The 18,565-nt window shown below is 44.0% G+C and overlaps 2 protein-coding genes across 2 annotated transcripts in view; both read left to right on the top strand.

The window, feature by feature from the left end:
• The window catches only part of LOC118221702 (ras-related protein Rab-26), a 73,863-nt gene extending 62,060 nt beyond the window's left edge, over positions 1 to 11,803 (top strand). The window contains exons 6-9 of the mRNA XM_035407005.1: positions 4,256 to 4,321; positions 5,158 to 5,214; positions 6,839 to 6,915; positions 7,283 to 11,803. Coding sequence (XP_035262896.1) covers positions 4,256 to 4,321; positions 5,158 to 5,214; positions 6,839 to 6,915; positions 7,283 to 7,388 — 306 coding nt within the window. The 3' untranslated portion in view covers positions 7,389 to 11,803. The remainder of the gene's footprint in view (positions 1 to 4,255; positions 4,322 to 5,157; positions 5,215 to 6,838; positions 6,916 to 7,282) is intronic.
• Positions 11,804 to 15,963: 4,160 nt separating this feature from the next.
• LOC118219902 (cytochrome c oxidase assembly protein COX19-like) lies at positions 15,964 to 17,929 on the top strand. Its single transcript, XM_035403391.1, has 3 exons — positions 15,964 to 16,161; positions 16,576 to 16,687; positions 17,061 to 17,929. Exons 1-3 carry the CDS (start codon positions 16,080 to 16,082, stop codon positions 17,149 to 17,151), a joined length of 285 nt encoding a protein of 94 aa, XP_035259282.1. The 5' UTR covers positions 15,964 to 16,079; the 3' UTR covers positions 17,152 to 17,929.
• The last annotated feature ends 636 nt before the right edge of the window (positions 17,930 to 18,565 follow it).

Raw genomic sequence — 18,565 nt, forward strand, 5'->3', positions numbered from 1 at the left:
ATCGCCTTGGCAGGAGTGGATGCGCAAGTTTAAGATGTGTTGTGGTTATGCTTCTTTGCTTTTTTTCTTTCAGGATTTTCTCATTTCCCCTAATTGGGTAAGAATTAGTGTTTCTGTCCACATTCTGTGCAGTGGGAATTATTGTGCCTAAGTTTAGATTCTCTTTTTCTCTCTCCCCCTCCCTCTCTCTCTTATCCTACCCCAACTGTGCATTTACCCTACCCCTGACTGCAGTTACCCTACCCCTGACTGTAGTTACCCTACCCCCTGACTATAGTTACCCTACCCCTGACTGCAGTTACCCTACCTCCTGACTTACCCTACCCCAGTTACCCCCTCTACTGCAGTTACCCTACCCCCTGACTTTCCCTACCCCAGTAACCCCACCTCTACTGCAGTAACCCTACCCCCTGACTTTCCCTACCCCAGTAACCCTACCCCCTGACTTACCCTACCCCAGTAACCCCCTCTACTGCAGTTACCCTACCCCCTGACTTACCCTACCCCAGTAACCCTACCTCCTGACTTACCCTACCCCAGTTACCCTACCCCCTGACTTACCCTACCCCAGTAACCCTCTCTACTGCAGTTACCCTACCCCCTGACTTACCCTACCCCAGTAACCCTACCTCCTGACTTACCCTACCCCAGTTACCCTACCCCCTGACTTACCCTACCCCAGTAACCCTCTCTACTGCAGTTACCCTACCCCCTGACTTACCCGACCCCAGTTACCCTACCCCCTGACTTTCCCTACCCCAGTAACCCCCTCTACTGCAGTTACCCTACCTCCTGACTTACCCTACCCCAGTAACCCTACCTCCTGACTTACCCTACCCCAGTTACCCTACCCCCTGACTTACCCTACCCCAGTAACCCTACCCCCTGACTTACCCTACCCCAGTAACCCCCTCTACTGCACTGTGCAGAAGAGGCTGCACTTCAGCCAGTTACACCTGGGCTCACCGTTCTCTCTTCCTTGTTGCCGTGGTTATTTGTTGCTACGGCAGCCATACAGGATTCCGCTGCCATAAAGCGGGAACTTTTCTTCTCTTTTTGACATTGCTTGCTTTCTCCCTGCCCCCCCCCCCCCCCAGGTCTGTGTTTTTTCTCCCCAGGTCCTTATCAGAACAACGAGGCAGACTTTAAGGCCACGCTGAGTCATATTATTATGCATAAGGAAAGCTCACAGGGAGGCTGACTGGAGAACATTGAGTTTCAGGCATGGAAATCTGTGATTTGGTTTTTAGGTTGGGGGGGGGGGGGGTGCATATCAACCTCTGCGGTAAATAACAAGTGTGGGGAGGGAAGGGGGGGTGGAGGGTGTTACAGTCTGTTATTGTGCATTATCTCTGACCTCCAGTCCCTTATTGTGTGTTGTCGTTTACCTTTGAGGAGAAAATTCGTTCTTTTTCAAAAGATAACAGATAGTCTTCCCACCTTATGTGCTTTTTCAGATGGGGGGAGAGAGAGATGGGACCAGAGTACCGTGATGGGGCATCAAGCCCCCAGGTGCATGTAGGGACCTGTATGTGAATAGCAGCTGGCATTGGTCTGGGGAGGGGGTGGGGGGTTGGGGGTGGTTGGGTGAATTGCATCCATGTTAGTCACCCGCCCCCTAGTCCACTATTGCTGCCCTTCTTAACAACTAACCAGGTGCCTAAAATGCCACTTCCTTGCGGGACAGGAAGTCCGGTGTGAAGTGCTCGCTCAGCATCTGGCGCAGTCAGCTGGCAGCGGAGCGTGCGCTTCAAACGTGAGAAGAGGCCTTGCAGCGAACGGTCCCGAGGAAAGCGTTCTTGCAGAAATGAGACGTGCTGAAGAGCTTGCGGTACCATGAAAGCTTGGTGCGCCATTGGTCTGCAGAAAAGATTTATGGAGCGATGGCATAGGGATGGCTGTCGTTTATATTTTGCCCATACCAGTGCTAAAACGTGTTGGTGCCAGGAAGGGACATGGGACGCTGCCCTCTAGTGGACAGCGTCGGCTCTACAGGGTGGCAGCTGAAGCTCATTCGAATTAGCTGAACACACGTTGCCTAATTTATTTTTTATTTTAATTTTATTTATTTTTTTACAGGAATTTAGCAGACGCACTTATCCAGAGCGACTTACACAACTTTTTACCTAGAATTTACATTGTATTCATTTATATAGCTGGATATACACTGAAGCATTGCAGGTTAAGTAGGCCTACCTTGCTCAAGGGCACAACGGCAGTGTCCTACCCAGGAATCGAACCCATGACCTTTAGACCACAAGACCAACTCCTTACCCACTATACTACACTGCCGCCTAATCATTGGGTCTTATTAAAAGTCCATGCTCTGAAGACTAAGGGTGGTGGTTTTCTGGCGAAACTGCCAGGAGTTGGAGCTTTGGTGTTCGTCTGCGGACTCGTTGACTGTGGTCGGTTATTATTCGATGAGCATTTCGGTTATTTGTGTTCCGGGCCTAATAAACAGCTGTTAGCCAATTAGCTGCACTAATTCAACAGGGCGCAACTCTGTTTGGGTGGACCGTCCTAATTCAAATTCATTGTGTGGGAAATACCGCGTTCTAATCACACGTTGTTGATCGCACACCTTGCATGGTTAAAAAGTGAGGCGAGACTGAGCGCAGCTAAACTGCTGCAGCAGTTTTGAAAGCCCCGGCGGATACTAAAACCCGTGCCGTTTCTGAGCCTGGCGTTCTGCGGTGTTCGGCTCGCGTCTCGGACTGAGCTCCGGTGCGGCGGGTGGCGAACGGGACCGATAAACACAATTACACCGACTCTACAGAAAAGAGTGTTTCAGAAACGAGACGCGTGGAGGATCTGCACCTCGCAGCAAAAGGAGAGGATCGATGCCCGCAGCGGCCCGAATTGCCGAGCGTTTCAGCCAAAGGAGCGCTTTCTAGGGGACGGGCAGCCAAAATGACAAAGTGTAACGAGAGAAAAAGAGAGAAAAAGAGAGGGCTACTGAGCCAAGACACCAGATGACGAGACTCAAGAACGCAGGCGTGGAGCGGTTGGGTTCTGTACCTGGTTCTTTTTTGAGAATGAGCGCTGTATGCAGCACTGCGTGCACCACACGGGGTTCTCCTGGGTCAGAACCGGGTTCGGGTTCTCCAGTGGTTCCAGTGCAGCTTCACAAGCACAGGCCTGGACTTCACCCCTCCTGAAAAAGGAAGGCCTACTGAAATTATCTCACGTTTTTAGTCTTTAGGCTTTTTTTTTTTTTTCCATACGCTGAAAGGACAGGGAGTTGATTTATTTATTTCTTTATTTTCCTTGTTTGCTGTGGGTGTCTCCTGAATACGAATGAAAGGTGTGCTCTTGCTAGCTGATGTCCCGCCCCCCCTGCCCCCCCCCCGAGATTAAATAACGGAGCCCAAATGCCGGTCCCTCGCCTCTCCTATGATGGTACTTTGCTGTTTGGTTCATGTATGTCTTCTATTTCTCAAAATGCTATTTTTTTTTAATTGAGATGAAATGAGGTAATGCCAGCATGCTTGTCGAAGGGCCTTTTTTGGCAAATGGACCAGTCGGGACTTTAATTGATCGTCGAGGAGCCAGTCCGCCCAGGATGTGGACAGGTCTAGTTTCCAAAAGATTCTGAGCACCCTGGAACTCACGAGCATGGATCAGGAGCGCTGTTCGTTAATGAGAAATGAGACCAAACAACCAATCTGGAGTAGGAAAAAACAACGGGAAATATCAACTGAATTGCTTCCCATATGGTTTCAGATATCATCCTTGCATTTACTTCAGTCTAGGTCAGTGATGGTGATTGACGGAGACATTCACAGGGCGTTGCTGCAAATGAGCGTGCATGCTCAAGTAAATGAAATGATTTGTGGTGGTGGTGTGGCTCGATGGAGCAAGCCAGCCTCCTGACCCCTTTGACCATCGCCCCCCACTTCCTGTCCTAGCCTCCTGGCCCCTCATACGCTCCTCCCCCACTTCCTGTCCCAGCCTCCTGGCTCCTCCTACCCTCCTCCCTCACTTCCTGTCCCACCCTCCTGGCCCCTCCTACCATCCCCCATCACTTCCTGTCCCAGCCTCCTAGCCCCTCCCACCCTTCTCCCTCATGTCCTGTCTCAGCCTCCTAGCCCCTCCTACCATCCTCCATCACTTGCTGTCCCACCCTCCTGGCTCCTCCCTCTCTCCTCCCCCACTTCCTGACCCAGCCTCCTGGCTCCTCCCACTCTCCACCCCCACTTCCTGTCCCAGCTTCCTCACACTTCCCCTCTCTCCGTTTCCCCCCCTTCCATAGGCCTGGCTGACAGAGATCCACGAGTACGCCCAGCAGGACGTGGTGCTGATGCTCCTCGGGAACAAGGTGAGGTGGGCGGGGATGTTTTCTTCCATAGCGCCCCGAGCACAGGGGAAGGACAGGGTGATGGATGGCGTGGATGCAGTTATCCGTGCTGAGGCCAAACAGCAGCCTGATAGATTGGGGCAGTGGACGGGCGTGGACGGATGATAGCTGTGAGATTGAGAGACAGCCTGGAGCGAGAGTGGGACGCGCGGCCATTTTGGCTCTTCCCGCTCACGCGCGTCATTAAAATTCTGCTCCAGAAATGTGCCTTCGTTAATATGCGCACCTGCTCCAGCCTCGATTTGAAGTCACCTTCCGGGGCGCTTAGTTTTACCCCGGGATGAATGGAGCAGAATACAGGTAGATATCAGACAGGTAGAGTATGAGTGATGATGTCTGAGCAGGTGGAGATTAGAGGCTAACTCGCTACTTGTGTGAGATGGAGTAAAATATTACGCTCAGATCCAGGGACACAGCTGACATGAATATGCGTGGTTTAGAATAGCCTGCATATGGATTTATTATGAGTGCATACAGCAAATAACTATATTGCTATTTTCTATAAAACTGTGAACCAAGTGTAAATAATATGTTAAACCTGCTGATCTTGCATAAAAAGGAATTGCGAGGAATAGGGAGAGGTCAGTGCTCTGGTCAGTGCTGACAGTGTTGTCAGTAGGGCAGAGGTCAATGCTGACATTGGTTCAGAGGTCAGTGGACAGGTTAGTGGTAGGATTAGTGCAATGGTCAGTGCTGAGATTAGGGCGCGGGTCAGTCCCCTGGTCAGTGCTGGGATTAGTGCAGGGGTCAGTCCTTTGGTCAGTGCTGGGATTAGTGTTAATTCTGATGTCTTTCAGGCTGATTCCACACATCAGAGAGTGGTGAGGAGAGAGGAGGGGGAGAAACTAGCCAAGGTGAGTCTGGAATGCACACACACGCGCACACGCACACACCCCACTCACACACACACTCGCACACAAATCTTTCTTCCTCTGACTCAGCGCACTACGTTGTTACAGCATTGTAAGTAACACTGTGGTGATGTCACTGTGAACGTGTTTCACACCAGCATGGAAACTCGGGTGGGTCGGGCTGCTCTCCTGTTCGCTTGATCTGTGGGAACTGCAGAACTCCTCTACAGCATTCGTGAAGCAATTCAATTTTTTAACCCTTTGAAGAGTAGGTGTTTTGGAATGTGTTTTCAAAATTTACATGTCAGTGTTCTAGCAACTCCATTGCTTTCAGTCGCCAGCTGTGATTGTGACATCAGCATTAGAATGTTCAGTTAATGGCATTCTAATCACATACACTGTATTTGTGATCTCACAACTTAAATGGGTCAAAGTTCATTTCCACTGGTCAGTGGTTTCATTCCAAGTCAAACCTTATTACTTTCGTATGCAGGACAAAAAATTGTGTCGTAGCAGCACATGGAGTGGGGTTTTGTGAGCCCTGTGATGGCTCACCTTGACCTGTCAATCGCTCATTTGCACGAACCAATCAGGATTTCGCTTTCTGTGGCGCAACAGAATGATTGGTGCAAATCGGTGAGCCACTGATAGCATTAGGTTGCTCCACCTGTTCTGACTGTAGTGAAGCCCTGTTCTCCTGTCAGTGGCGAATAGAAGGCAATCTGAAAGTGAACAGGGTCGTGTACTGTTGTCAAGCACTGCAGTGTAATGTCCACGGGGTCAAAAGAGGTCGGGTTTCTCAGTCAGGTTACGTTTAGCAGTTTGATTTACCTTTTGGGTGAAACATTAAAGCAAGAGCTGCTCTCATTTCATTCTCACTGTGTTGCACTTTGATTTCTGTGGTCTGTCCTCGAGTGGCCCTGCTGCGACGTGGCAACAGCGCCCCCTGCTGAACGCGTCCAGTTATAGCAAAGGCTGGCTATGGCTTTACCGAGTTGGGGAGGTTTTAACAGTGGTTCTGAGACTGGGGGTCGGGACCAGCTGTTGGGTTGTGGGAGGCGTGGAGACGCGTACATCCTGTACCTCCTCCCTCCGCCATTTACGCCTGTCAGATCAAACACCGCACCTGTTACATGCACTGTACTCTCACAAAATGCAGTTTACAAGCAAAAAAATTCCTTCAGGTATCCCTTCAATCACGTGACTCTCATACATTTCATATTTTATAGTATTATGCATTTCGTCTTTTAAAGAAAACTATGCACTGGTATTATTGAAATATGTTTTCACCAGATCTGAAAAAATATAATTTTTTTCATTCGGTGCAATTCAACTCTGTTTCATTTATATAGCTTTTTTTTTTTAAACTGAGAAATTGCTACAAAGACACTTTACAGTGGAAATAGAAAAGAAAATTGGGCAAAAAAAAAATAACCAGGCCTGAACCCCCAAAAAATAAGAAATTGAGGTGAGAAAAAGAAACTGCTTGGAGGGAAGAAAAACACTCAAACAGGGAGGAGAAACTCCCCAACACAGCGTCGCGTTTGGCTGTTATTGAATACGTTATGACGTGGACGAACGCTGTGACGGTAGCAGCGTCTGAGGAATGTGTCTGTCTCTGTGGCAGGAGTTCGGGGTGCCCTTCATGGAGACCAGCGCCAAGTCTGGGCTCAATGTGGACCTGGCTTTCACCGCCGCGGCCAAGTGAGTCAGGACCACAGCGTTTCGGTGCTCCTCTTATGATCCCTGAGCTAATGAGCTCCAAACCCCCCCCACCCGTCTCCTCAGGGTGATCCAGGGAGACTGACTCACGTCCAGGAGCGCATCGACCTCCTGCATAGAAATTAATTTATGTTTTCAATAAGGGTCCCTTACGTTTTAAATACAACATTGACTTTATAGGACTTGTGCAAATGCAAGCTCTCTCTCTCTCTGTCTGTCTCCTTCCCCCTCTCTCTCTCTCTCTCTGTCTGTCTCCTTCCCCCTCTCTCTCTCTCTCTCTGTCTGTCTCCTTCCCCTTCTCTTTCTTTCTCTGTCTCCTTCCCTCTCTCTCTCTCTCTCTCACACACAGAGAGCTGAAGCACAGGTCCTTGAAGGAGTTGAGTGAACCAAAGTTTCAGCTCCAGGAGTACGTGAACAAGGAGATGACCAAGGCCACCAGCTGCTGCGGATCCTAAACCACCAACCACACGTGCCTGTGTGTGTGCATATGTGTGCGTGTGTATAAGCGTGTGTTAGTGTGTGCGTGTATAGATGTACATGTATATGTGTGTGTGTGTGTGTGTGTGTGCATGCATACATACATTCTTTTGGGGGAAAGTTTAAAAGACTGGGCAGGACTGAGGATTCTGGAGTTTGATTTTCAGCTGTAACATTAACTACAGACTTTCTGATGATTTCTCACCCTCATTAAAATTTTGTGGCGGGTATGTTCACTTCGTGTGTAATTGTGTGTGTTTGTGTGTGTGTCTACGCACATGTGTGTGTGTGTGTGTGCATGTGTGAAATAAAGAGTGAGAGGCAGAGAAAGATCTACTCTTAAGTTCTATCTTTTTAGAGTCAAATGGGTAGTTTTGTATGTGAATATTCATGCTGCTGTGGCTCAGCCTCGCCAGTGGAGGCAGCATTGAGCTCTGATTGCAGGGTTTATGATGCCTTCTTGCGCTGACCTGATGGGTCTGGTGTGTGCTTGTCTCTGCAGCTTCTCTTCCTGTCACATGATGAAACATCACTTTTCCAAACTGATCCGCCTCCATTTACTGTGTGTGAACGCACCATTAGAGCTTTACCCCAGCAAATGCCCCAGATAAACACATTGAGCAGATAACCCCACAATCAAATACCCCCTATGCCCATATTCCACACAGTTTATCTTCACCCTTACCCCCAGGTCAACACCGGACACAAATACCCCAGCTAGATACCCCAGGACCAAACAACCCTCAGAAATGTGCTGTACAAACATTTCAGCAATTGCCCCTTGCAAATGCCTGGTGACAAAAACACTACCACTGCATACCGTGAATACCCTACATTTAGGTGCCTTATATGGGGCCATTGCACACACCTCTTATACCGTAAATACCCTACATTCAGTTGCCCTATATAGACCCATTGCACACATCTCTAATAATCCATTCCTTGCTCCCTGTGAACCGCAGCTAGCTGTCTGCTTCCTATTAAAAAGCAATGGGTAGCCTCGGTGCTTGAAGCGGAAAAAAAAAAAAGTCTCAATACTCCTATGAGCAAAATTTTGAAGTCCCAGTGTGGTATAGCCTACGTTCTGGAAATTCCCATTTTTGAGCCCAGCTAACGTTGAAAAGACAAGTTCCATTGCAGCTGCCAACATTCATAGAAATATATATCGCTGGGCCAAGAAAGGCCTTTTTACAAGAGGTGATCTACAGTGTGGCAAGCGGTTTGTAAATCGCATCAAGTTAGAAGAGAATTCAAGCTCAGGATTCTAAATTCCAAAAAGGGAGGCGTCAGCTGTTGTCGTCAGCTGAAGCCTCTTAGAATAAGTGCTAATCACATTAGAAACGTGTAGAAGTGCCTTTACTGCGTACCAGTAAGCACCGGCCCACTTCAAACACTACGTAACCTAGTAACAGCGGTGCTGACTGAAAACAACACCCACAGATCGTATGTGTTGCAAACGGTTGTGAAACCCCCGATTGAGATGGATATTCTGAATAAGCTGTATACGCCCAAATGGCACTCCAATAACCAAAATAAGATTGGCGTGTGCCTCATGTCATCATTTGGAATAGGGCCTTCTTCATGGTATTTCATCAGAAAATGCTGTTTCCATGACCCATATCTTAATTCTGGATATTGTCTTGTTCAGAGTAATATCGGAATATGAGTGTCCTCATATTTGGCAGTGGCGGGACACATCCCTTAACACTGTTTAAAGGATGATAGTGTAACAAGCTGGCTCGTTAGCAATCTACAGCAGAAAATTATCATTGTCCACGTTCGTTTTATCTAGGAAGACCGTTGATTTGTTGACCGTTAATTTAGAACAGTGATCAAGCTTTTGTCTGTGCCACTTCATAGCCAGGCATAGGCCCTTTATGGAAAAATAATGCACACTTCCCAGCCAATCAGAATTGAGTATTCAGGCAAGCCGTTGTATAAATATATTTATGTATAAATGTATGTATGTATGTATGTAGCTGTACACTGTAGTATCATTCTGCAAATCACATATGACTGTTGTTTAGCAATGTGTGAGTTTATCCTGTCACTGTGAGGTATGTTGTACCACCATGCTTAATGTGGAACCTCAAAACGTAAAGCTTGACCACTTGTTACCAGTCGTCTCTTGAGTGATCACATAGCCCATAGAGTGCATAACAGCTGGAGAGGGTAGGAGGAGCCGGGCGGTGAAGTGTAGGAAGTATCGGGAAACCGCCTCTACTGCGCACGCAAAAGCCCTTTCTGCTCGTTGAATTCAATGCAGAAAACCAAGTCTTTTGTGCTTATAAATGTGATATTGTGGAGAAGTTTGTTAAACAACGGTTTTTGGGAAATATTAAAATGTAGCTACATATTTCATTACAGGTCACATATTTTCACAATCTACGTTTCATATGAAACGTAACGATTGTTAATTAAATTTCAAAATACCACCGGGGGAAGTTTTATTTTGCCTCCACAAGTCTGATATTTCCCATTCACTTTAATGCACCAAACTCGGTCCTGTGCCCCCCGTGTATGCTGGTTTTTGTTTCAACCAGTCGCAATACTAGAATTTTAACAAGCTGTTATTTTTTCTTATTTGTGTGCTTTTCCCGTTTAGAGGGATGATTTACTATCTTACGCCACATTATGTCAGAAATAGCAAAGCATGCCATAAAGAAAAAAATTCCCATGTTCATGTTTTGCTCATTGTGTTATATTGCAAACAATTGCAAAAAAGGGCAAAACTTAAAATTATAGACTAAGGTGAATCAGTAGGTTCCTAATTGGTGAAAGTTTGCACACCTGGCCACTAAAACTAACTATCTGCAAGATAATGAAGAATTCAAAGGCAAAGAAAATGATAATGAGTAGAACCTGCATTGTGTTTATTAGTTTCAGGAGAATAGTATAAAATAAATTAAACACGTGTCCAACAACCTAATTAGGAGCCTATTGATTTATCTATGTGTATTCATTTGATCAAAAAAGTCTCCTCTTAATGTAATTGTTCGCAATGTAGCACAATAAGCACAACGTAGCACAATATCAACATCGGAAATTTAGTCTTCGTGGCGCGCAAAACAAAGCCGACATAATAGACCTTTGGTTCAACAAAGTAAATCCGTCTGAACATGAAAAGCACCTAATGAAGAAAAATTACCGACTTGTTAATATTATGGGATTGCGAATGTAGACAAAACCAGGATACAGTGGGAGCCAGGGCCGAGTTTGGGAAGCACTGCTTTAATGTAATGGGTGCTCCAATGTCTTTCCATCAACGTGCGCAGTACAAACTTACTTCCCGAGCTTCCCAAGCTTTGGTTAGCAGAAGGCGTGCCTGCCTGTCTAGTTAAATATGCACGTCTACGACACAACCGATCGTAGATTCTCCATCAAACCGCTTCCAGCTTGGCAGCCAGGAGCCGCCACTGACGTCATCGCAGTTGGCACACAATTTTCTGGCGGTTGAACGCGACAACCAGTAACTGTGCCGTTTACCTGGGCAGGCAGGGAGTCTACGCAGAATCTTCATCCCGCTCCCTGCGGTCCCGAGGACGTAAAACATATCATGCAAAACAAAAAAGGCGAGAAAAACGTCGATTTTCCCGACAAATATAAATAAATTAATTTTAAGAGCTTATAGTATGACATGTAGCCTAATGTAAATGTTTGTTTTATTAATGCCTTAGACAAAAAAGTGATGTACAGTACAGAAGTAGGTAGCCGCATTTATAGCCTAGAGCGCCGCTATAGGATGAAGTAGAAGTACTAAATTAAAAATGCATAGATTGACGCCCACGTTTTGTATTCGTGAGCTTTTAATGTTGAAGAGAAGCGTGACCACATTTTGAAAACCAATGACCATTGAAGGGAAACGAGTTTGATATATTAATTATTTATAGAACTACGGTATTGTATTAGAGTCTTTGAAAACCAATGGTATGTATTTCTTCTTAGTGAAAAAAAAAAAAAAATAGGCGAGGTCTCATAATAATGAGATAAGATGCATGTAGCGCTATCTAGTCGCTAAATGCCATGGTAGGTGTCTTTTTAATCAGTTTGAATGTGTGAACCTGGGTATTGACCCGGCCGTCTTTTCTTTTTTTCTTTTTTTTTTTGGGACTCATGCTAAAATAAAGTGGTCACTGGTGTTTGTATAATGTAGTGTTTTAGCAGTCTGTCGCAAACAGGTCCAGGCTGTTGGCCCTATGCAGTTGTGATTTCTGGTATAAAAAACGCTAATAGCATACACTATATGACGTGTTTAAATGGGTGGATAGACACAACGGTGTATTTTTATCTGCCTGGAAATGTAACGTTTTAAAAATAATAATAATAATAATTTTGTTTAGCCTTAATGTACCTACAGTGAAATTCATGATAATAAAACGTATGATGTACAATGGTGGTCGATTCTGTTGAATAAGTTGTTCTTGTCTCGAATAACCGTAGAGAACACTGTAGAGAATAACTGTAATTATGATTTAGAAAGTAGCTAAATCAGAATTAATTAAGAAACAAGTTAACAAGTAGGGGAGAGCGGGGTTGGTTGGCACAAGGGTTGGTTGGCATGCAGTTCATTTCCAGGCCACTATAGGGTGCTGCCACAAAAATCTAACATTAAAATGATTATCTTCTTGACCTGAACATATCAACTCTGTCAAAACATCTGAAGGTCGCTACCTGTTGAGGTGAGGACAACTTTTCAATTTTGCAGTGTCAAAACAAAAAAAGAAGGTCCCCCCACTAAATACATTATAAAACTGTGTTAGATAGAGATATAGAAAATGTATTAATTTCAGTTGATAGAGATAGGAATCAGCTATATTTTGATATGAAATTTGAAAGTCTGTGGTGAGTGATGCTAGCTGGCTAACATCATTTTAGTACAGAGGTGTGTCCTAATGTAGGTGGGGTGTGTTGGCAACATGTGTCAACCAACCCCGGTACAGCCAATTGGTTACAAATGTATTAATTTATGCATTTTACATAAGTTAAACATAACGAATATTATAATACTATTATATGTTGTATGTTATAATATTATAAATTATGCATCATATTTTTATCAGGATTGTATGTTCATTGTTCATGAACATAAACTTATTATGTATTAAATATTAATTTTGTATCTGGAAACATTTTTAAACATTTTAAAAAATTTTGTAGGGGTCAAAGTGGTCAGAAAATTTTAAAGAAAAACATACAGAGGAAACACACCAGCACACATTATGCTAGAGGCAGTCAGACAGGTGAAGACTCAAAACAAAAGTATCAGGAAGGAGTTCAATGTACCATTCTGCACAACCAGATACTGCCACAAGATCAGCCAGGATGAGACTGAAGGCAAGCAGGAGCTAGGTGTAGCTGTTGGTTCCATCAGGAACAGGCAAATATTTTCCCCAGATTTGGAAAGGGAGCAGGTTGAGTATCTGTCCAAGTCAGCTGACATTTATTATGGCCCATCACCCAGGGAGGTTAAAAAGCTAACCTTCCAGCTTGTGTTTTCTGGTTCTGATTTGAATTAAATGCTCAAATTATTTTTATGTGTCACTTCATTCTTTGTAACTATAGCATTTTAACTTTGTGCCAACCAGCCCCGTGTTGGGGCTGGTTGGCACAAGTGCACAACTTGACTTTAATCATGAATAAAATCATTTTAGGAATCATTTGTGAACATTAAATCTATCTGTTTTTTAAGCTGAGATCTTAATCTTTCAGCTGGTACTGGTTAGACTATTTTGACATATGGCACGCCTGAGAAATATGACAGAGAGTTAAAAGTGTGCCAACCAATCCCGCTCTCCCCTAGGCTACGGCACCGCGAAGATAAAATGCCTGTAATGTAATGTAATGTAATGCATGGCAGTCCTGTACACATCCTTCGTTTGGCCGCATTCCGAAATTTCACACTCACTGAATAGTTGTTTCATCTGTCTGAAGGCGAATCGTGCTTTTAGCATTCAAAAAGAGTTTTTTCTTTCATCATTTTTCGAGAGAGTATAGGCTAGCTGATTTATTGTTCCGGCAGTCAGGCGGCAGGGATGTAGCGATGACATTCGGTATTCGCTTGGCAGCGACTGATTTTAGAGGGCTTAGATCCTGTTGAGACCCGGTAAATGTTTCGCAAATGTCTCGCTTATGAACTGGAGATAGGCAACAGTGTGGTCGCCATGGACCAGTTGCAAAGTTTATCAGTATTTTCTTATATAATGGCCTGTTTCTTGGGGAAATGTCACGCTATTAGCTGCCTTTTATTTATTTATTTATTTTTTTATACCGCCTTTCCCTTATATTAGTATACACTTTATTCAGGGTTCTGCCGCAACAGGATGCCTGAAGTAAAGCACTTGCAGCGATGTTTTTGGATAAGACCGTCTGTCAATTTCCTTCTGTTTTATGGCGATGCATTTTATCTGTCTTCTGATTTAGTCTTATGTCTGATCTCAGGTTTTAAGAAGAACTGTGCCCTTCATTCGTTTGTTTGTTAATTTTGATCACATACAGTCGTGCCTGTGCATGCCTGTATGCTCGTAGCCTAATAATTGGCAGGGGTACCATAGTCACTGTTCGTGTGTTGTTGCTGCCCCCCTGAGGATGTACAGGGTAACAGCAAGGAGCTACTGCATTAAACTGCTTCCATGCTCGGCCTTCATACGTACATATTTTGGCCAAAAAAAAAAACTGCAAGCCGAAGCCATTTCTGTACATAACCAGCGATAATATGCTTTCATCTCCAGGAACAGGGCTCTGGATAAGACCGATGAGATCTGTATGCATTTCGACCACTGACAGACCACATGGTCAAACAGTGGTGAAAACGTGCAATCCCCCGTAAAGGTAGCCTGCGCAATAAAGATTATGAGAATACCCTTTTAAATCCACTCCTAAGCCCACCATGAACTGGAGGTGTCGCAGAAAAAAACTTGATAATAACACACATTTTTGTAAGGAACACTTCACAACAATCATCCTCTCTTAGATCTGAGGATGCTGGTGATATCTCTTCACGGTGACAGAGTCATTCACAAGTCCAATATTTAATTATCAGAGATATTTGTTGAACCGCACTGTGAAATAACACACTTTGGTCCCCACCCCATTTTATTAACTGCTAGTTCCTCCCTATTCAGCCATAAATGATGCTGTAACAAGCCCCACTGAACCGTCAGGCACGGAGATGTACGATGCGCACAATTTATTAAGTGCATGGGTCACAATACTATATAGTTGTCGTTGTTGTTACTCTCCATGACCGTGGCTGTGTGCATCCATCCCCCGGTCTCATTGCAGGCAGCACATATTATATAAAGGTTAGCACTGATCACATAACTGCACACAGCTGTGACTGCCTGCCGGTTTAACCACTCCCCCATCTCTCCACCTGCAGCCAGCACCACAACCACGCTGCCCCCTCACAGACGCCCTTGCCTCTTATCATATGGTTTACACCTCTGCATCTCTTTACAAAGAAACCCACACCTCCTCCAGTTTGATCATAGGCTACCGGTTTATATATCCACTGACAATTTAACACACAAAACAATATTTCCACTGAGTTTCCAAAGATTCAAAATAAGTTCCAGCAGCACATGTCATGCTTTTTGTTAATCATATAAATAGCATGCATTATCATATATCATACAGTAGTGAAGATCAGAGTCCCCTGCATACATTTTCATTCAATACACTGGCTGTTTTCAGCTCAAGGTGGTCTGTTGGAAAGATAGGAAAGGAGTTGTGCAGCACCTGTATGTCCATATCCATTTCCACAGAAACCAGTCTCTGTGTCCAGTCTCAAACCAGTTTCTTAACAAAGCAACCACCTCAGCATTTCTTTGTTTTTTGTTTTTTTTTTCATTTAAAATTTTTTTTTTTTAACCTATGAATATTGAAGAGGTCCACCTGCTGGGAATTGAACTTGACACAGATATGTGCATAACCAGCATAAGTTTGTGTGTGCATTCAGAGGTAATTTTTGGACAATATCATGACAAATGGTCCTTGGCCTTCAGGCATTGACTTCACAGGGGCTCATGCAAGATGCTTGCATTCTGGTGTCCTGCATTTTGCTTTCATTAGCTTTTCAATTTAATATTGCATTTACAGTTACATTTTTGGCATTTAGCCGACGTTCTTAATCAAAGTGACTTACAATGAACCCACCAATTATAAACCCACCGCACGCCATTCAATTAATTATAAACATTTAGTTTCTGGATCACTAAACAACATAGAATTGGCTACTACAGAAGTGTGTCTCCTAGGAAGTACATTATAAGAATGTCCATACCAGTCATTAAGTGTCCATTTTCTAAAATCTTTTTAGTGAATACATGTTAGTCAGTCTGTCGATAGATTTTTTCACTTACACTCTGAACAAGGGCATTTTCTGTAGCTCTTTTGAAACCACTTTGTGCCCAGAATGCACTTCATACATCTCTACACTTGCACGCCAGCTCTTCGAATGTCCTGCAAACCTTGTATGGAATCTGAATACAGGTTATTTCCAAAAGATGCACTGTCTCTTTAAGAAAAGAGAAAACAATCGATTACCGAAAATAATTTTTCGGTCATTGATTATTTCGTCTGTGTGATGGCTGCGAGGTCACAACAGCTACAGTGGGCTGCTGTTTCATTGAGAACGAAGTTAGGTATAGCTGGTTAAATACCAAGGAATCATGTCGACTGCAATGAATTTTAGTTCTAAATCATTTAAGCCTCGTCCTCCAGACAAAGGATCTTTTCCTTTAGATCACTTCGGTGAGTTGCTAGCTCGTTAGCTTGTCGTTTAGCCTAGCGTTAGCCGAACTAACTGGGCGACACGGTTAAGTTAGTTATCATAGTTAGCAATCATAGCTTTGGATATTTTGGCTAACGTTAGCTCGCAAATGGCGACATGACTTCGTAGCAAATTTGTACTACTGACAGCTTTTAAGTACTTGTGGCATTTTCCGTAATCCATCGAATCAGACGGGCCCACTACCCAGCTAGCAAATCAGGCTAACTGTCAGACCAACCTGCATGGCTTACAACGTCAGATGACATATTCTGCAGCGATTTAGATTATGTTATTTGTTGATGGTATTGTCGAAACTGGGAGAATATCCCTTTTTTAGAGAATGATTGAGTTCCTCTTTCCTTCTTTTCTTTTCTGTGTTGTTTGCGGAATTCTAGGAGAGTGTAAACCTTTCAAAGAGATATTCATGAAGTGCTTGAGAGAGAATGGGTATGATAACTCCTTATGCCGGCTACAGTCCAAAGAGTACCTGGAATGCAGGATGGAAAGGTGGGTTGGTGTGTTCTTTCCAGGAGTGTCAAGCTAGCGACAATGAGCTTGCTTCACTCTGTACGTGCTTTGTTCTTTTATTTCATTCGGACATTTTTTCACGCGTGTTTACACATTAAAGATGACCCCCAGTTTGTTTCCCCATTAACTTATGTGGTTAAATGCCTTGTCCTTTTAACCAGTGTTATTTTTTTTAACATTTCCATATACTGCTCTTTGTAGCACGCATAGAGCTGAAGTATTGTGTTAAGTTTAATGGACAGTAATGTATTCTTGTTTTAAGGACGTTAATTTCCCGAGGGGAATTTTCAGTGTCGTGGTCGTAGCTGCTACTGTATCCTGCTCCATTTCCTTCTCGCTTTGCCTCCGACAGACAGCTAATGGCCAAGGAGCCGATGGAGAAATTGGGGTACAAGGATCTGGTGGACACGGCCCCCCAGACGTCAGAAGAAGCCAAACCTTGAGGAAGAGCTCTTAACATTACCGCTAACATTCAGCAACGGCGCTCTACAATAGGCGTTTGCATTCATCTGTGAAATGCCCGGAGAATGTTGCGTTTTTGTCATTACGCGACCAACTTGTGTATAGTGTAAATTAATATTGTGTTTATAAATATTTTCTAAACCAATCTCCGTAAAATTCAGTCTGCCATCAATTATGGGTGTCATGAACAGTGTGCGTGTGTGTGTGTGCACGTGTGAGAGAGAGGGGGGTCGCTTTTAAAACCCTTTTTATTGGGACACTGTTTGAAAACAAATTACAGAACTTAAAATCAGCAACAACAAAACAAACAAAAAAAAAACAAGGAGTGAACATACCTTGCAGTTCTTCTTTTTTTTAAACTAGATTTTGAAGATTAAGTTCCAAATCTTGGGGAAAACCAGCAAACCAAAGACTTTAGTTAGACGCATCCCACAGCAAGAAAGCACCTTGCTTGTTTCACAGACCAAGATAACCCCGCTTCTTTTTTGTATTTTCATAGACCCCTGGATCCAAAGAAAATGTGATGCGAAAGTGTACATATTCAGTGACCTGTAATGTAAATACTGCACATTTGACTCTATCCCTGAGAAACGGTTTACCCATTGAGTCTGAATAACTTTCGCCTGTCCATCACTCAACTGACACCCCATGAATAAATTCAGGTTCTCTCTTGCCAAAGGTGACCGATGACAATGAGGAAATATTTAGGCGAATGATGCTTATGGAGAAAGTGTGAATAAAAAAGGGAAATTAAATGAACCGTGGGAATTTGTTGCATACCAATTTACGCGAAACAAATTTAACTGCATTGAGATGAACGCATCGCTCATTAGACATCAAACATCCAGGAATTCCCTCTGGATTTACAAACGGCAAAAGAACTAGGAGCAGCTAAACACGGGTAGTCCAGGACCACTGGGGTACACTGCTCCTCTGAAAGAAGACATGGGCCTCATTTATAGAACGGACTTACGATCAATTTTGATCTGAAGTATGACCTACGCAGAAAACCACGTATAAGTAGTTATTTATAAAATCTTACTTTGACGTGGAAATTATCTTATCTCTACGCAAATCCTAGACTTGACGTAAGTGATTTTCCTGCTGGTTATGTAGGGGTATTGCAGTTTGGGACGCATATGCGTCCAAGCCTGTGGTGAACTTTGCATTAGCTTTATGAACAATTTGATAGGAATTATCAATTAAAGGTGTGAGGAATTAATTGCCAGATGCAAGGTGTTTTGAATTAAAAACAGGATGCGTTGTCCTATAAATATGGTGTCAAATTAGAAAAAAGTAACCATGGCTGTTCTTGCGTTGTTGCTTTTGCTGTTCTCCCTTCTATGCTTTTAGAAGGGAGAGAGTTTTCAGAGACCGGAATGACTTTTTTGCGCA

Source organism: Anguilla anguilla, chromosome 2 (assembly GCF_013347855.1).
Source record: "Anguilla anguilla isolate fAngAng1 chromosome 2, fAngAng1.pri, whole genome shotgun sequence".
Lineage (NCBI taxonomy): Eukaryota > Metazoa > Chordata > Actinopteri > Anguilliformes > Anguillidae > Anguilla > Anguilla anguilla.

Bases quoted from the DNA above. Each gene is read 5' to 3' on its own strand.
- LOC118219902 (XM_035403391.1), top strand. From the start codon at position 16,080: ATGTCGACTGCAATGAATTTTAGTTCTAAATCATTTAAGCCTCGTCCT. The intron at 16,162-16,575 runs GTGAGTTGCTAG...GCGGAATTCTAG, and splicing joins TTTTCCTTTAGATCACTTCG to GAGAGTGTAAACCTTTCAAA. The intron at 16,688-17,060 runs GTGGGTTGGTGT...TGCCTCCGACAG, and splicing joins CTGGAATGCAGGATGGAAAG to ACAGCTAATGGCCAAGGAGC.